This window comes from Cupressus sempervirens, chromosome 1 (assembly GCF_028749045.1).
Source record: "Cupressus sempervirens isolate cs-2001-9-10 chromosome 1, ASM2874904v1, whole genome shotgun sequence".
NCBI classification, from domain to species: Eukaryota; Viridiplantae; Streptophyta; class Pinopsida; order Cupressales; family Cupressaceae; genus Cupressus; species Cupressus sempervirens.
In genome coordinates this window covers 305,964,090-305,982,814 of record NC_143118.1, presented here as the reverse complement: position 1 = coordinate 305,982,814, position 18,725 = coordinate 305,964,090, and the positions used below count along the sequence as shown (strand labels likewise).

Genomic DNA, 18,725 nt, shown 5'->3' with positions numbered 1-18,725 from the left:
ATGTTAAGCTCTCTTAAAAGATTCATGAGTTCTATCGTAGGATCCTGATGATCTACCATTCTATTAATAGGGTTATTTCGTCTTCTCCTCCGAGTATAAACTTGCATTCACTTCTATAGGTAGGCAAGATCAAAAGATCTGATACCACTGAAATGTTCCTTTTGTGGAGGTAACTAGATTAACTAGTCACAACCACTGAAAGACGACAAGAACTATAGGCCGATCATACAATGGAATAATGTGTGTCCATATGGGTCTGAAGGAAGCACAAAGGGAAAATGATAAGGGTCATACAATAGGGAGTGTGCATTCCATACAACAGGAATGTGGTCACTATATGGTGGAGGGTATGGAGGGGAGGATTACGGTGAAGGCAAGGCATTGTACAGTGTAGGGAGGAGGGAGGCATACAAACACTAGGGTCATACGGTGAAATGGAGGCCAAGTTGATGGCTATATGGGATGTCCGAGGGAGTCGTACTGTGGGGAAATTGCAGGCCTTATGGATGGTGAGAAGGAAGTTGGTAAGTGTGAAATAAGATGTTAGAAATGTGGAGGGGTGGTGGTATTGATGGAGACAGGAGGTTGTACGGATCGTGGAGAGAGGTACAGAGATGTCGTGATGCCAGAGAGGGGCAAAGCCAACATAAAACCAACACACAGATACTGCCAGCTTGAAGTAACCAAACACAGAGAAAATATATATATCAGATAATAAATATCTTGCAACAAGAATGAAACTTCAACTTGCTAGATCCGAGTGAAGCATTATAGGCAACGGAATAGGGTGAGAGGGAATCCCGCCGAAACCGTAAATAGCCAAATAGGGAAGATCTTTCACTTCTGAAGTGGAAAATTACAAGAATCGCAACAGGAATTCGCAGTACACAAAAATAATCCAAATTGCATGCCTAATTATTGCCTACAAGCCATGCTTAAATACCTGTCGAAAAACTTTTTGAGGGTGTACAAAGATAGCCGACGACGACACAAACTATGAAAACAAAAATAAAAATGAGTCCAAGATATATTAAATCAATCGGCCCATTACAAGGTTTAATTAAATACATTTATTTTATAATGGGGACATTACACTTTTAACCAGAATGCATGAAAAGTTTACAAACATTCACTCATAAACACGAAATAGATGCAAAAGATTAACTAACTAAAAGAAATTGAACAACAAATTACACAAAGTTCATTTACCAAAGTGCTGAATTACAAAGCGAAAACAAGAATGTATCTTCCATCCTCTTGAGAAAATGAGGAATCAAAGCTTTTAAAGATATCTTCAAATGATAACGTAATCAAAAAACAATGACATTAAAATGTATTTTAGAGAAAACTGAAAACAATACAAAGATCATGATCAATGGAAAGAAACTGCCCCAAAATCAAAGTTTTGATATGCAATTGTCCTCCAGTCTCCCTTCTCTAAATTGTAAAAGATAACAAAGATCCTATTACACATTTGCAGTCAAAATCACTGTCTAAAAGAAAAATTGAAACTCTTTTCTCTTACATTATATTAACAATCAAAACTTATCCCTTTCTCTAACACACAGTTCAAAAAAAGAAAATAAACACAAGCTCTACTTCCCACAGCTTCTAAAGTATGCTTTCTCTCCCTCAAATGAACTGGAATAAATCTGGAACAACTCTTTTCCCTCCTGTTGTAGCACACAGTCTACAGTCTCGGGAAGAAAAAGTGGAACCCCTTTTATGTTTCATCTTTTTGATTAAATAGAATTTTGAATAGCCTCATTTCAATTTATGTAACTGTTTCTTGAATATCATTCCCATCTATTTACATTCTCGAGAAGTTTCTACCTTTTTCTTTATCGGTTTACCTTTATGAAATAAACTTTATTACAAGTTTATATTTATCATCAATTTATTAAACACTACCTCCACAAGACTCCTCAAACTTAAAATGTTGTTAGATATTAAATAGCTTTCAAGGTTCATTACCAATGTTTAAAAATTTCTATGTGGTTGCATTTAGTTTGGACAGATATACTAAACCAATTGACAGATGTCAATTGATGATCCTTCCATATTTCTTTCTCACTCTGTTCGGCAATGTTATCCCAGTATTTTTATGAGCATTCTATTAAACATCCTACTCATAACTAAGCTAGACCATAAAAACACCAAACTCTAATCTGATACGGGGTGCCTCTTTTTTTCATTTTTTTGCAAATGACTCTGAGATACGCAAGAAGCATTTATCTTTCTTTTACATACTTCCCTCCCAGTCAAGCGTTTTTCTTGCACTTGATATGCATCTTCAAATTCAAGCGCACCATGTTATCGAGATAGAAGCTTTACTACCATTTATCTGATAAAATTGACATGCTGGTTATTTGCTGGAGACTCATAATGTCCCATGAATTGATCGATGATTTGGCTTTCACAGTAGATTTTACAATTCCCATCAATCCTAGGCATTCTGCAACATCTGCTTTGAATTATATGATTTGACATGATCATTCGTGTTGGACAGAGAATTTCTCATCACCTCAACCTAGCTTTGTCTTCCTGCGAATTACTCAAGTTGCTTGTTCAAATAAATGATGATTATCATTCATCATGAAGCCACATAGAAAGGTGAAGAAGGCACGGGTTCTCGAAATTGTTAAGCCACTGCAGATGAAGATAGGCATTCGGTATCCATGCCTCAAACCAATGTTCAGCTTAAATGATTTTGTACATTTTGTCAAATAGTTGACATGCAACATATGTTTCTCCCTCTTGTGTTTGTGAAGATCAACCTTCATATATGCCTGTGTTCTCCACAAATGAGAATCAACAAAATCTGACTCTTCATTTCTTCACCAAAGTTTGGTGTCTTTTATCGAAAGGCAAGAAACAGTGTCACTTTCGACCTTTTTGAAACTTTAGACTGCATGCGTTAAAAAATACATGGTGTCGAAAAATGAAGCCTTTCTATCGTCAAAACTTCAGGTTGGATATGATACTACCGTCGATGAAGAGTAGTTGGGAGATGTCTTGCGGCTTCATGACCAATACCGGTGTTAATCAGGTTCCTTTTTTCCGTCAATATGCAATGGTGGATGTATGCCTTTCTCGGATCCCATCCTCCATGTATTGCTATCACGAATCAAGTGGATGTCGACGCAACTTAACAAGGAATGGTTAGCTAATATGGCGTTAGGGGACAAGCCGCGGCTTTTGGGTTTTCCTGTTGAAATATTCTCACCAAACATAGGATCAAACTACCAAGATCACCAGCAGCCTTTCGAGTGCGGGTTGTTTCTATGATACTCGGCGCTTTTCTTTTACGTTGGATGTGCTCGATAATAGGTATTTCAAGATTCAAACAGCTACACCACGTCTCACACCCCCGAGTACCCAAATTTGCACTTCGTTCATCGAACACCAAGTTTTTAATACTTATTTGCATCCATTCTCCATTCACTATGTCTCTGCGGACTTGAGGTTCAATATAACACCCTTTAAATCCACCTGTCAGTCCCTCCATACACTAGTGCTTGGATAAACATTTTGCCATTATATACTTACTGAAACACGTCACCTTGGCAATCTGGAGCGATTCATGAAACATGATTTGAGTTGGGGGCCAACGTCCATGTATTCGGTGATGGTCTTCATTAAATCTCACATTGATATATATATATATATATATATATATATATCAATTTCAGTTCTTACTAACCCTATCACCGCATCATTCTGTCAAACAATCACCATGTGATCTTTGACATGAGCATGCCTTTTCATTCTTGCACAATTCCAATGAAATGGGTTTTTGTACACTTCTGTTGACCAAATCCATTGTCTTCATTGTATCCACCAGCATTTATATCATTTTATATTCGAACCTAATCCCATGTAACTATGTGTCCCTTTATTGCATGAGATCCATTCTTTATTACATAGGAGCAAGTTAGAATCATGTTCTTATTAGCATTCCATCAAACATATGATGCCTACATCAAGTTTCTTACATCTATGATTTATGATATAACTATAAACTCCCTTTGAGTATTCATGATCCTCGCACACCCGCACTGTGATGACAGTTGCATTTTACCCAACGGTTTGTATACATGATCTTCTATAATGAAAACTCTTGTTATGCGAAGTCCGCGACATTTATGTATGAAGGATGCCACGAATCTATATCCTCACAAGGCCCGAGTGTAAGATATGTAGAGGTCACGGTATTAGAGCATCTTTAGGATTTGAGAGATGTGAGTGTTAATTTTATTACAGAGGTGATATGGCAGAGTTGAGTAACCTGTCAATCATGTGGCCGACACCTTACACAAGCATTACCTTTGCTTACAAAACAATTTGAGCCTTCAAGTGTTGAGTGAAATGAGATTCTGACCCTTAGATTTGGATTAAGGTTTTTGGAATAGATCCATTGGACTACCTGAAATGTTTCAGGTTTGAGCCTGAATCTACATTTTGAATCACTGAATTTGAACCACAACATTATGTTGAATTTTGAAAAGACACTTGAATTCACATGTCCGGAATTCCAACCTCAAACTGGAATCTGACACTTTGAATTTGCAATGCAAGTCTTGAACTTTGAACCTTTGAGATCTTTGAGTCATTGGACTTTCATGTTGAAACTGCAGGATGAACCACTTCAAACTATTAAACCACTTCGAACTACTTTGAACCTTAGTTCAAAGCGGTTTGAAATCATAAATTAAAAGTTTTAAAACTGTGTCCACATTGGATACCAACACATCCTCAACACTTTCAGGTATTTGTGCTAGGTTGAACTTGACAATCTATCGTAGAGTCAACCTACAGTAGTCCATCCTTCTGATATCAATCTAAGCATGTAAGTTGATCTTAATATTGTTGAGTATTCACGAGTATTCATAGAACTAGTGTTGTTATCTACGAGTAAGTCGACAGCTGATGACCAGCCAATCGGGCACTCCAAGTACCCTTCTGACTGTCGATTACATTGTGATAGTACCCTACTCTGTACCTGATGGTCAATAACATTGTGATGGTACCCTATTTTGTACTAGAGCCTATTTTTAGATTGGCTGCAACTTGTCCATATTTTGAATTAGTATAGCTAGTACAAGTAAAATACCTTGAAGTGAATAAACAAATGACAAATTGTAATTCCTTAGTTGAAGATGGAGATTGGAGAACATAGAAGGACATAGTAATGTAATGCTATTGTAAAATCCTATTACCATGTGATGTGAGATTGAAAATATTGTAACATGTGGCATCATTGAAGTCCTATTGATTGTTCAAACTTCGAGGTCATCAGGAGAATTCAATTCATTGTTGTTGAAACAAATGTCTATGAGACAAGTTTGCTATTTGAGATTTTATTTATAAAGAACATTGTTTGTTGTTATTGTTTTCAAATGCATGTTTCAGCCCATGATTGTGAGTGGATACGTTTTGGCTGCTAGGATTGGATACCTTTCATTAGGTTCCTAATCTGTGATTGCAAGGTAAAAGTACAAAGTTGTGTCACCTTTTAGGCTAACTTATCGAAATGATTGAATTTGAGTATTTCTATCTAAAAATCAATTTCATTCAACATATGATCTAGAGAAATTCATTGTAGCTAAGTTATATATGATCTCACACTTTTTCAATTGGAAATGTCAATTAAATGCATGTTTTATACTAGTTTGTATCCAATTACTAAATAAATCAAATTATTTCATAAAAGTAGTGTTTCAATAACTCTTACTATTTTTTATGATATTATTTTAATAACATATAAACACTATTTTATAAAGCTCAAAGTCAAGAATATTCTCATATAAAGTTTATAGTGTTTTAATTAGATATAGTATATTTTAATTAATAAATTCTACAAGCACGTATTTTAGCACTCGAAAAGATGACGATTTTGAGAAAGGAAAAAATATTAAATCATATCAAAAAAATGTAAAAATTATATAACATTCTAGAGGAGAGAATCCTTTTCCAGAATATATAATTTTTTTTCTAGTCAAAATAGATTTGTTTTGAAAAATGTGGTGAGAGATGAAAACTATCAATTTCAAATGAGTTAATATTTGAATCATTATAAAAGAGAAAATATAGGTCTAAAGACAATTTTTATTTTTTATTGTTCTAGCTATATATGTTGTCTATAACATAGTCTAAAATCAAAGAGAAATAAGTTTATTTCCATATAGTTTTGTGGTGGGCACTAGACCCTTAATTTTCAGCAATTTTTAGCCGCTAAAAAATTGTCTATAAAAATTACGAAAATATATCAATTCTTACTCCAAATAATTATTAAAAATTATAATCATAAACTTCATCCATTTCTACATATTTCATTAATTTGCTTCATTTTCAAATTCAATATTATGCTAGTTTTATGACATTGAAGGTAACTATCATACTTTTGTTAGCTTTTTCCTTTACAAAAGAGTGACACAGGTTTGTGCTTTTACCTCGCATCATACTCTTCCATAAAGAAAATAATCACAATAAGAATAAAATACTGGTTTGGATTATCTTGAGTTTAATGTAGAAAGTTACAAGTACAACTATGCATATAGTTGCATCTAGAATTATTTACAAGTTCGTCCTTCATGTATGCATTTGAAATTAAATAACTATGACCATTCATAGAGTTTGGAATGTCCCCCTTTTTAGCAAGTTCCTGCAGTTGACCAAGTCAGTTCCCCATAGCAACCCTCGTGAGCTAACAAGGCATTTTGGGGATCTCAGTTATGGATTTACTATTTTTAGTAAGACTATTTTCAAGTATTTTCTATTTTTGGTAGTGCAGTGAGTGGCTCAACAGTTGGTCATCACCTGCAATTAATCAAGTTAAGAATTGCATGAGCTCTTGTTTATTTATTATTCATTGAGTTGTATTATTATAATAATATATATATTATTATAATAATGATTTTATTTCTAAAAAGCAAGTTGGAAAGTTTCTAGCATTGAGTTCTTTTGGGAAACTTCCACGATTTCTGAAGTGGAGTTTTATGGAAACTTCTACCAACAAACGCTTATAAATGAGAACGCATTTCATTGAGAAAGACATGCTTGATTATATATTTGATTTTGTCTTTGTGGCTTTTTCCTTGGTTCTTAACTGTATGCCCTTGCTGATAAAGGTTGAAAATTCTGAGAATTGCACTTGCAATTTAATTGCTGAGGTATAACTAAGATTGCCTAACTTCTCTATTGTACATCACTGTATCTGAGAAGTGTTTTCATTCCACTGCTGAAGTACAGTGAATCTGATATTTGTTAGATAATCTCTAGCTATGGTGATTGTGGTTAAGGAGACAATTGTTGAAGGGTATTAGCTGAGATTGAAATACGGCACTTAGCATTTAAGGTGCCATTGTTTATGAATATTGTTGGCAGTGTTTGTAACCTTGGATTCACATGTGGCATTGAATTCAGCTGGACACCAAATATCATTCACGAATTTGGACTGGGCATTGGCTACGGCTAGCAAGGCTTTGGTTTTCCACCCAGCAAATCGTGTATGCCACCTGTGAATTCCGATTGACATCTGACGTCAATCCCTTTGCTTGTTGATAACACTTGGATACTATTTTGTTGTTCCACTTTGACGTGGAGGATTGGGGTGTGCTATAGCTAGAGATAGTAGACATTGGAGCTGCAACTAACGCTGGGGTCCCATGGGCACTTGCTTGCTTAAAAATAGAGCGGGTGCTGCTGAGCTTTTTTAGGAGCATTTAAAGGGGAGTAGTTCCATGGGCATTACATATAAATCTACTTTTAAAAAAAAACTTGTAAATTGAAGGAAATATTAAAAATATAAATTGTTGTTTTTAAAAGTTTTGGTAGGGTGATTTCAATTTGGAGGGAAAATGAAGAGTAGGTTCTTGCCAAGTGGCAGAATTCTTCCCTAAACAGTAGAGGCTATTTCCAATCCCCACCCTTTTCCATCTGCTCAACTAAAAAGTAGGGGCTCCTAGTTAATAGGAAAATATTCCAAATTAAGCTTTAGCCCCCCAAAATATTATCATGGGACCTCCAGCTCCTAAAATATAAAGCCCAAGCCCCCTCCATGGAACCCTAGGGTAGCACACATTTTGGACGTCCCTCTCATCTGCCAGCACCTATGATTATGATACTGCAAACAGCTGGGCTCTATTACATGGTGCACACCTAGAATCTGAGGAGTTTGTAGGCATTGGAATTTACTGCAACCTGGGACGTTCGTAATTCTGAATTCTGAGTAACGGCTGCTTGATTGGCAACATTTGGGAGGCTGTGAATCACCCTCAGGTTCGTCATTGAATATAATCAATAAATGCTCAAAGTTCAATAGATGTTATGTCATGTGTATTAGCTATGCATGTTGTGGAATTTACAGCTAATTGATAATCCAATATTATAGTTGCAGCATAGAGATAGTATGGTATTTGCTCCACTATTGTAATTCTATTTTTTTGGGCATAGTATTGGCTAGCATTAATTCACAAGGTTGAAATATAAATCAAGGCGGTCTAAGAGTTGCATGCCAATTGTTTGTCAAAATGCCAAACTATTGAATTGTGAAAGAAAGTTGATGTTATTTGAAGCCATAACCAAGCAGGGTTTTTACAGAGTTATACCTATGTTGCTTTGAAGATGTTCTTTCTTCAACAGTACAGTAATACACTGCACTTTCCCCTCAACACAACATATGCTAAAGGAGCCTGGGTCGGTATGAATGTCTTAAAGGTGTAGTAAAGAGAAACATAAACATCAACATGGCACAACAGTGATAGCAGAGTTCACCTGTGCTTCTATGTGACTCAGGGATCAACAGACAGAGCAAAGAGTCATATAGAAGAATATGATACCATCATGTCGGGAGTCTTCTTTGAAATAAGCACCAAGTTAATTACTTAAGACTTGAGCTTTTGTGGGCATTACATAGTCTTAGCTACCTCGATTAGGACCTTATTAACTATTAGACTATAGGTCGATTGATTACACAATATTGTTCACTGAGTTGTAATTTTATCTTGGAGCTCATCTAGCTTTTCTTAGAATCATACTGCAATCATGTAATTAATGACATGCATTCTAATTATATCATGATGCAAAGAATTGTTTTTCTAAAATTGTGTTTCAATGCAATGTATTCCCTTTCAAATTTAATGAGAATACTGTTGAAAAGTTAGGCCTCTAATTGTGTGTTTTGAGTATTCATATTTCAGCAGTATCTTTTCGTAGATTAGCATACTCAGATTATTGTTTGACTGAACTTTTCATGCTTAAGCTAAACAAAATTACGATTAAGTTGTTTGCATGCAGAATCTACTTACCATGGTCTGAAAACTAACAACCACTTCCCACAGTATTGCATTCATAATTAACAATGTCACATTCAAAGGAAGCATCTTCAAAACATTCTGAGAAACACATTTTAATGTCCATATAAAATTTGGACAATTACCATTTCATAGCTTGTAGAAGCTTAATACTTGAAATCTCCACAAGAAGTGAAAACATTGCAGGGAGGTTTAAAAGGTACATGGACCCCCATAGTACACTTTCCTATACAGTGCCATACAAGCTATAGGTGCACATAATTAACCACAATATAAACCAGAATTACCTGTGAGAATACCATAATATTCTTGGAGTCTATGTTCTAGAATCTTTCTTTTACGAGACCAGGGAAATACAGGAATGCATAAAATGGGCAAATGTAAGTATATCCAAAATTATACAAACAATATTTGAATAGGAAAATAGTGTGGAAATGGGAAGATGGGAGCAATGAAACAAGAGATGGGTACATGTCACAATCATGCTTAGCTTGGACTCATAGAAATACATTATCTAGTATTTGACATGAATTATGAAGGACCCACATGAGCTAAACCGCATGCATGATATGATGGTTGAAGCAGCAGATATTAAATTGCATATATCCTGTGACTATCAATCTCTGACTCTGAAAATTCTGAAGGTAAGTTCCATGAGCTGGATCGGCTGTTTGAAGATCTTCTCAGCCTCCTGAAAGATCGACTCCTCTTGAATTTGACAATGAAATAGGTCATTATACCAAACACACTGACCATAATTACCCCACCTATAAAAGTAACGGCAAAGGCCAACCACTGAGCGTGACGACCTACAACTATGTAAGCAGATGCAACAAAGGCAATAGTTGTGCATATAGAAGCTAGCCACATGAGTTTGTTAATCACTTCCACTACCTTTCTCTGAGATCTTGTTTCCCATCTTACCAGGGTGATCTGGACTATCACAACAGCCAGAGATGTGAAAAGAGCAATGGCATTGAATACAAAAAATATTTGAAAAGAAGCACGATTTGCTACTGTAGCCTCTCCAGAGCTTACATTGCCACCGGGTACAGTAAAAATAGCAGCAAATGCTACTGTAGCAAACAGGACAGCAACAACTGTCACTGAATTAGTGGCATTGTTTATACCTTCCCTGTGCAGTTTCTTTAGATCCTTTGCTATACCATTCACATTTTTATTGGTCTTCTCAGTCTGCCTCAATTGATAGAGAACATCATGTTTTATTTCACTCACTGTCTTTTTTAATTCATCTCTAGGCTGATTCAGATCTTTGGCTCTAACTCCACCGAACTCTGCCAGACGGGATTTGATTTCTGTGGCGGCTTCTGAGTAAGGCAACTCTTCTGCAAGATCCATAGCAGTCTTATTGGATCTATTTAGGGTATTGACACTGATATGTTGCATTGTCAGAAGTTCTCTCACAATCTGTATTTAGCACCAATGTTTTCATTAGTTCATGACTAAATCGTTATTTGAAGACAGAAAATTAAGTATGCATTCAATCAATCATATCTGTGTCATTTGTCACAATGGGTTTACTGTTCCCTTATGTAGTATCAGAGCCTTGGACAGTCCCTTTATTTGAGAATTTTCCTGATTGGCTCAAAGTTAATGGGAGTAACTTTAAGGATCCACAGAAACATTGCAAGACTCATGAAACCATTTAGGCAGAAAATGGGCGGAATGATAAAAATTATTGACTAGAGTCATTCCCAGCCATCCTAAGAGCTGTGGCAGTTGACTGTTATGTAAAGATTAAGTCAATCAGCTGAAATATGAAGGCTTTTGAAAAAGAATTTAGGATGTCCCAAGATGACAATGAAATCTTTGCAAAAAAAATATACAACACCTGGAAAACATTAGAATGTGAGAACATACAATAAACAGCTCAAACTGGACAAAGAACTAGCTAAAGCATTGAAAAATTTAATTATGGTTCACTGAAGGTCTAGTTCCTTCATTGTGGAAGAAAATGGAAATATGACCACCGTCATCATTTGTAGAAGTGTACAACAAAGCTATGAGCATATAAAGAACGACCAACTAAGATGTCTTCATGTGCAAAAAGAAAACAGATGAATATGGTAGCCTTGGGGAGGCCCAGGTGTCTCCTACGGCCAGTAGGCGTACAACACATTTTAAATTAAAATAATTCACTCTTTTTTTAGGAAACAATGCCCAAGACCAAACCCTAATGACTAATGGGGCCCACAAAAGCCTCCCATAACCTATTTAATATCTATAATCCTCATTTTTACTCGGGACTTCATTTCAACAGGACGGTTGAGAAAAGAAAGTGAGTGAGAGTGAAGGAGTGAAAGAGAGAGAATGAAGTGATGCAAATGCAAGAGGGTTGAGAAGGAGCAAAGAGAAGAGGGATTCTACAGTACACTGAAAGGAATTTTCAAGCATTAGATAGGATTCTATGACTTCTTTATTTTTTAATTAGTTTCATACATTTGTTTCGTAATCTCATTGACATGGATACAAGTATATTCATTGTTCATTGTTCATATTGTCATCAAGATTCAATATCAAAATTTGAAATTTTTAAAAGCAAAAAACATATTTACAGACATGGTTGTGGGCTGTCACATTTTTTATTTTATTTTTTATGTTTGCCATTTTATAAAATTATTTTAAAATTATATGTTTAAATTTTTAAACTTTTATTTAACATTTGTCAAACTAGGTTAAAACTTTTCTGTTTGCTCTGCTTTTGTGCTTAGTACGACATGAAGTATGAAAAAAGAAAAGAAAATGTCTTAAAACCTTTGCATTATGCTGTGGTCAGAGTCTGAATTTTATTTTAAAATTATAAACTTTCAAATTTTATATTATTTCTTGCAATGTCACGATGAGTTCTCATGGGGTGAGTGAGAAAGAGGTTGACGTTCAAAGTAAAAGTGCTGAATCTGATTATGCACAAGAGGCTAAGGCTGAGGGGAATGACCATGACAATGAAGCCCGAACCATCAGCTCCATGGCTGTGTAGCTGCAAGTATGAATTGCCCTTCCACATTATTGGGAAATTTTTCTAAGGGTCAACTCCTTTAAAACAATTTGCAACACTATTATCAACCAAGTGTGGTACGTCTAGGGGCACGACATTGTGGGGTGCCACTTTTGTGGCCTTGAATTTTATGGCAGCTACCAGAGTTAATGCCCATCCCCTTCATATCCATGGAAAACCTGAAGTACAAAGCTGAGATATATAAGCTATGTTGCACCTATATCTGTTGCTTTGTCTCATGGGCCAATGGGTCATCAAAGCCAGCCACACAGTTATGCCCCTACTTCGCAAAGGCAAGCTGCACATATTCCAAGTTCTTTAAAGGTACATGCATCAGAGGCTAGGGGGGAAATGCAGGTTGAAAAGAGTTGCTCCTAAGTCCAATAGATGAATATCTCAATGTGCACATGAAGGATGATGCAGATGATACCATCGGCAACTTCTTCTCTGCCAATGACAATTCATTTCATTGGCAAGGCTAGGACCATCATATGTGTCACCAAGGAGACAGAATTAAGTACCGTGATCTTGGCTAAGAACAATTCGAAGATAGAAATGTTAATGGAGAAGATGAAGAATGTTGCGTGGCAAGTGGATACAATATTATCATGGATGGGTGTATGTACACTAGGCATTGTCCACTAATCAATATCATAGTTATATATTTAGAAGACCCATATTTTCTTAAGGCAATTGATTGTTTAGGGCACAGAAAAGATGCTCTGTTTCAGTTTCAGATCTTCAAGGATTCTATTGAGGAGGTTGGGTCACATAATGTGGTTCAAGTAGTGATAGATGAAATCCATGTGTGCAAAGTTATAGCAAAATTATGGACTCGTGTGTGCGCCATGAATAATGCACTCAAGGACATGGGAAAGATTGATTGGATCAAAGCAGTGGTCAATGATGCTAGAGATGTATAGATGTTATTTCCAACCACCACACTTCACATGCACTCTTCAAGATCTTCAATGAGGCAATGCGACTAAAGGTTATGACAATAGAATGAAATTGGTGGCTCAAGCCTATGACAAAGCATAAGATGTGAGTGAAAAATGTCATGAAGAGTGATTTCTTGGGGTGATAAAATATAATATCCATAATTACTCCAATTTTCTAGGTGATTCGATATGGGGATGCCGATGGACCTTTCCTTGAAGAGATGTATGAAAGCATGGACACTATGCTTGACAAAAGGAGGGTTGTGTGAGAGGACATCATATTAGCATTCTACAATGAGTACATTCAACCAAACATTCATCGATAATGAAAGTATCTCAACATTACCTAGCCCATGTGTCACGAACTCCATTGATAAACATATACAAATGTATTTAATAATATATGTACTAGTTTAATTGATTGATAGTTATTCTATTATTAGACTAATTAAGTAATATGTATCAAGCAGATCAATAATCAATATGTATTAAACTATATAATAGAAAATAATATTAAATCAATATGTATCAATGTATAAGTAGAACTAGAAATACAACTAAGACAATCATTAATACGAATGTTAAGCATAAATATGTTCAAATATTAAAATTTAATACTGACAATTAAAAAGTATTATAACTAATATGATAATGCAAAGTCTATAATTATGGGTTGACAGTTTTAACCAACAACCACAATAAACATCACGTTACTGCTTGAAGCGTCATGTCCGACCATTTCATTATAAATGGTGCTTTGGGGATAAGACACGATGGCACTGAATGGTACAAAAAGAGAGAGTACATTCAATTTGAAATAGAAACAAGTGTCACATAGTAGTGTGGTATTTGCCGTTATAGTTAATTGTGTTTGTTTTTTTTACTTTATGGAATAAAAGTTGTTATTTTGTTATATATTTTTAATAAATTTAATTTAGTTAAATGTATAGTTAGAAAATAATTGTAGAAAGTAAGAGAATTCATAATTAATAAATGAAAGGTCTATAAGTAAAAAATAATTAAATTAATTTAAATTTAAAAATAAAAATATAGCTTCTCTTTTAATCGAAAAATCTAAAGAGTAATTTTTTTATAATTTTTCTAACTTTCTTATTTATTTTTTCAACCATTTTCATATAATGGATGTTATGTGTTTACAAAATAAACTAAAAATATGATTTTCTCAATGATCAAATATGTTTAAATAATATAATATATAAATTAGTCGAAAAAAGAATATGGAACCATATCCAAAAAAAGGATCCTATAACACCAAAAGAATTTAGCCAATCATATATTTATTATAGTATATAAAATTTTAAATTAAAAAAAAACTTTATAAATATGTGAATTAGTTAAAAAAAGATCTCGTGATTGTAAAAATTAATTAGATTTTGGAGAAAGTGAATACAATAGTATATTGCTTAAAGTATCCAAGACAAAATACCGATCATTGAAGAAAGGAGATAAAACAGAGGATGTTAGGAAAGTATAAAGTCTTCCCTAAACAAACAAAGAACCAAACAAAGGTATGCCTATGAACTCCCCCCTTGGAAATTGGTATAATATGTCAAACAAATTTAAGGCAAAAATATGCAAACAAGTAATTTATATATATAAAATGAATTTGTTTATATATATATATATATATATATATATATATATATATATATATATATATATATATATAGACACACACACACACACACACACACACACGGTCTACAATTATTGTTAATAATGATGAAACAAATATGTTAGATAATTGAAGCATATCAATGCATGTTTATTACCTAGTATGTATATATATACACAAACACACACACACACACACATATATATGGTCTACAATTATTGCTACTAATGATGAAACAAATATGTTAGACAATTGAGGCATATCAATATAAGTTTATTACCTAGTTGTTACCTAGTATATCTTGACAATGGAGGCACAAACGAACACAAGAATATGTCAAGAATATGCAATTACAAATAAATTTAATTTTAAAAAATCAATTTAAATTGCAAATGTCATTTGACATTCACAAAAAGGTTTAAAAGTTAAATTAAAATACATAATGTTATTTGACATTCATAACTATTAACAAATAAAAATAAAAAATAAATTGACAAATGACATTCTAAAATTATATTAAAATGGAAAGTATGCAAAATGATATTGACAAAGATTGAAGAATTCAAATTAAAAATTAAATGTCAAATGATATTCTCAAATTTTAAAAAAATGAAAAATGATATTAAATATATCAAATTTGAAGAGGCACCTTTTTAAGAATTTGAGGACACGCAAAAGACTATCAGGGCATATCATTTTTTTCATTTAATTTCTTGTAGTATAGTTGAAAGCTTGAAGAGATTGGAGAAAGTTGGAGCTGCTTGATTTTTGGAGGAGAAGATTCATTTCAATAAAAGACAACAAATAGAGACCTAGGTGAAATTTTATGCTTTAAATATCTAATTCTTTAATATAATTTTTAGTTTTAGATTTAAGTTTTAAGTTTATTATTCAAGAGCCTAGAAGGCATCATCAGAGAGGTTTGTTTTAGATTTCCATTGTTTTTTTATAATGCATGTACTTAATATTGTCTTTAATGACAATGCTTCCATATTAATACATAATTAAAATTTTTTTTTTTTAAATCTTAATATAGTCTTGTCATATGACTACATTTTTAAACTAGCACTTCCAAGCTTTTAGCCGATAGGTTTTTACAAAAAAAAATTAAAACTATAATTCAATGTGCATAAATTAAATTAAAATTAATTTTTAATCTAAATAAAATAAATTTTATTTTTTTTAATAAACTAAACAAATATTCTTTATTTATTTAATATATCATATACTAATAAATTATCATCTAAAAATTAACACATATAAAGTGAATAATAAAAAATAAACTAAACTAATTTAAAGTTAAATAAAATAATCATTTAAAAAATCTCCATCAAAAAAATTATTATGAAAAATTAATATGAGAAATATAAAAATATATTAAAAAAATAGCAACTCCTCACACAAATATCCTATTAGCTAAACTAATTTAAAAAATAAATTAAATTAAATAAAAAACTAAAACTTCAATTAATTTTAAAAATCAAAAGTTAAATAAAAGGAAGAAAGATGTGAATTAAAAGTGGATATAACAACTAATTAAGTTTTTAAATAAATAAGAAAAAAAGTTAAAATTAGAAATAAATTATAAATAAAATAAAATCTCATCTCAATAAATTAAATTTTAAATAATTTCTAATTGAAATAAAATAATTTTTTTTTAAATAAACAATCAATAATAAATAATTAAGTCAAATAAATAAATTTAAAAATAAGAATTAACAATAGCTAATTAAGTTAAATAAATAAGAAAAAAATAATAGTTAACAGTGTGGATGATAACTAATTAAATTAAATAAATAGATAAAAACAAAGTTAAAAGTGGGATGAATGGAAAATCGGTCAGAAAATTATTCAGTAAGGACTGACAATTTATTGGTAAAAGGCTTTTCAGGCCAAAAATTAAAAAAATTATTAATCTTTTTAATGTATTTGATATTTATCTTATTAATGTATTTATACTAGCAATATTGTTTTAATTATTAAAATATTATTTATTTATTTTAATATAATATCGTCTTATTAATTTTTAATTTACTAAATTGTATTTGATAACGGGATCAAGATTACTAGCATGGGAAATATGTCAAAGATTTGTTGTCACTTAAAAACAATTTGAAGTTTGAAAAGTTTAAATTAAAATAGAAATTGTAATTTGAAACAATCTTGAATAATAATAAAAATTATAAGTTGCAAACGAATTAAAAGTTGAAACACTCTTGAATAATAATAAAAATTGTAAGTTACAAACGAATTAAAAGTTGAAAAACCAAATTAAAATAGAAATTGTCATTTGGCATTCACAAATATAAAATATACGAATTAAAAATAAAATATCAAATGATATTCTAAAATATTAAAATGAAAATTCAAATTAAAATAGAAAATGTCAAATAACATAATAAAATGTTAAATGACACTCTCAAATATAAATATAAAAATTATGCTAATTACTAATACTTTTTTTTTTTTAATTATGATTATTTCTATATACCAATGTTTGTTTATAAGTTTGAAGGTTACTATTTGAGTTATGGATGTCACTAACAAAGATTCAACATCATTGATACTAGCTCGATTGCTTGATTTCTTTGAGACTGAGTTTGACAAGTGCTTACAAATAATTAAAGAGTTGTGCACTGTACACTCAAAAAGTGCACTCCTCTACACCCTTTTGTCCAAGGTTTTCCATAGATTGGAAAGCTTGAATGGCGGCTTGGAGCTCCCTAGTCATGGAGTGCAAGAAGCATACAAATGAGCATAAAGAAAGCGCTCAACTGAGCCTTAGAAACACAACCCTTGCTAGTAAACCATAAGATGGGAGATTCTTTGAGTAAGAGCAAGAATGCTAGTGTCAATGAACTCTTGAATATGCAATGCAAGAATGAGAATAAACTAAAATGAAATGCACAATGCAACTAGGCTAAGCAAATGAAAGTGTTACATCATACTAATTAGACTATGTGAACTAAACTATTGCAAAAGAACTACATTAACATGCAACTAAACTAGAATGCCATATGACAAAATGCCATGGATGAAAGAAATGTAGACATGAAATAGAAGTTCTCCAAAAAGCTCTCAAGAATTCGAATAAAAAACCTGCAGCATAACAATACTCAAGAGTATGGATCCTTTGAGGGGGAAAGTTATCTCCCTTTTAAAGTCGTACGAACGGTAGAGATCAAGATGAAGATGATGGATGATCAACGGTGGAATTCGAAAAGATGAGATCCATGTGCACACACAAGTCAACCAATAGAATATAAGTTGACTTGTCATATAAGACAAAAGTCTCACAAGTCTTTTCTTTTAATTGCAAAATAGAAAAAGGACTTTATGTGTGCCCTTTAAGTGGGTTAGAAGAATGGGGTCTTTTATTTAATTAGAAAGGGGCATGTTCTTTTAATTAAATAATGAACTTAGGATAGCATAGTCAAACTATAGATTATAATCAAATTAATTGATTATTAGCAATTCGGTCTAGGTAAATGATTAATTAAACTACTCAAAATGCTGAAAAGGGGTCTAATAGTCTAGATGACCATTTTTAGGTGATTACATGCACAACTATAATTAAAATTGTGGAGAACGCAACATTGTTAGTTGTCTATGTTGAAGAATTGGAAATAATGCAGATGAAAGATGCTGCAAAAATTTTGTGCGACACATTTGTAGAAGTGGATGTGTTTTCCGCAATAATTAAACAACTCTTTCGCGATTAATGTTCAAATAAAGGTCGCAATAGAATCATAATCATTGAAAAATATATCGTGTATTTACACCATTGCAAAGAAATGATTTGTATATAGTTCATTCTT

The 18,725-nt window shown here is 32.6% G+C and overlaps 1 protein-coding gene across 3 annotated transcripts in view; it reads right to left on the bottom strand.

Moving 5' to 3' along the window:
* Nucleotides 1-9,393: 9,393 nt before the first annotated feature.
* The window catches only part of ITN1 (Ankyrin repeat family protein), a 72,763-nt gene continuing 63,431 nt past the window's right edge, over nucleotides 9,394-18,725 (bottom strand). For all 3 annotated transcript variants that reach the window (XM_089823463.1, XM_089823462.1, XM_089823461.1), the window contains one exon: nucleotides 9,394-10,742. In XM_089823463.1, coding sequence (XP_089679589.1) covers nucleotides 9,906-10,742 — 837 coding nt within the window. In that variant the 3' untranslated portion in view covers nucleotides 9,394-9,905. The remainder of the gene's footprint in view (nucleotides 10,743-18,725) is intronic.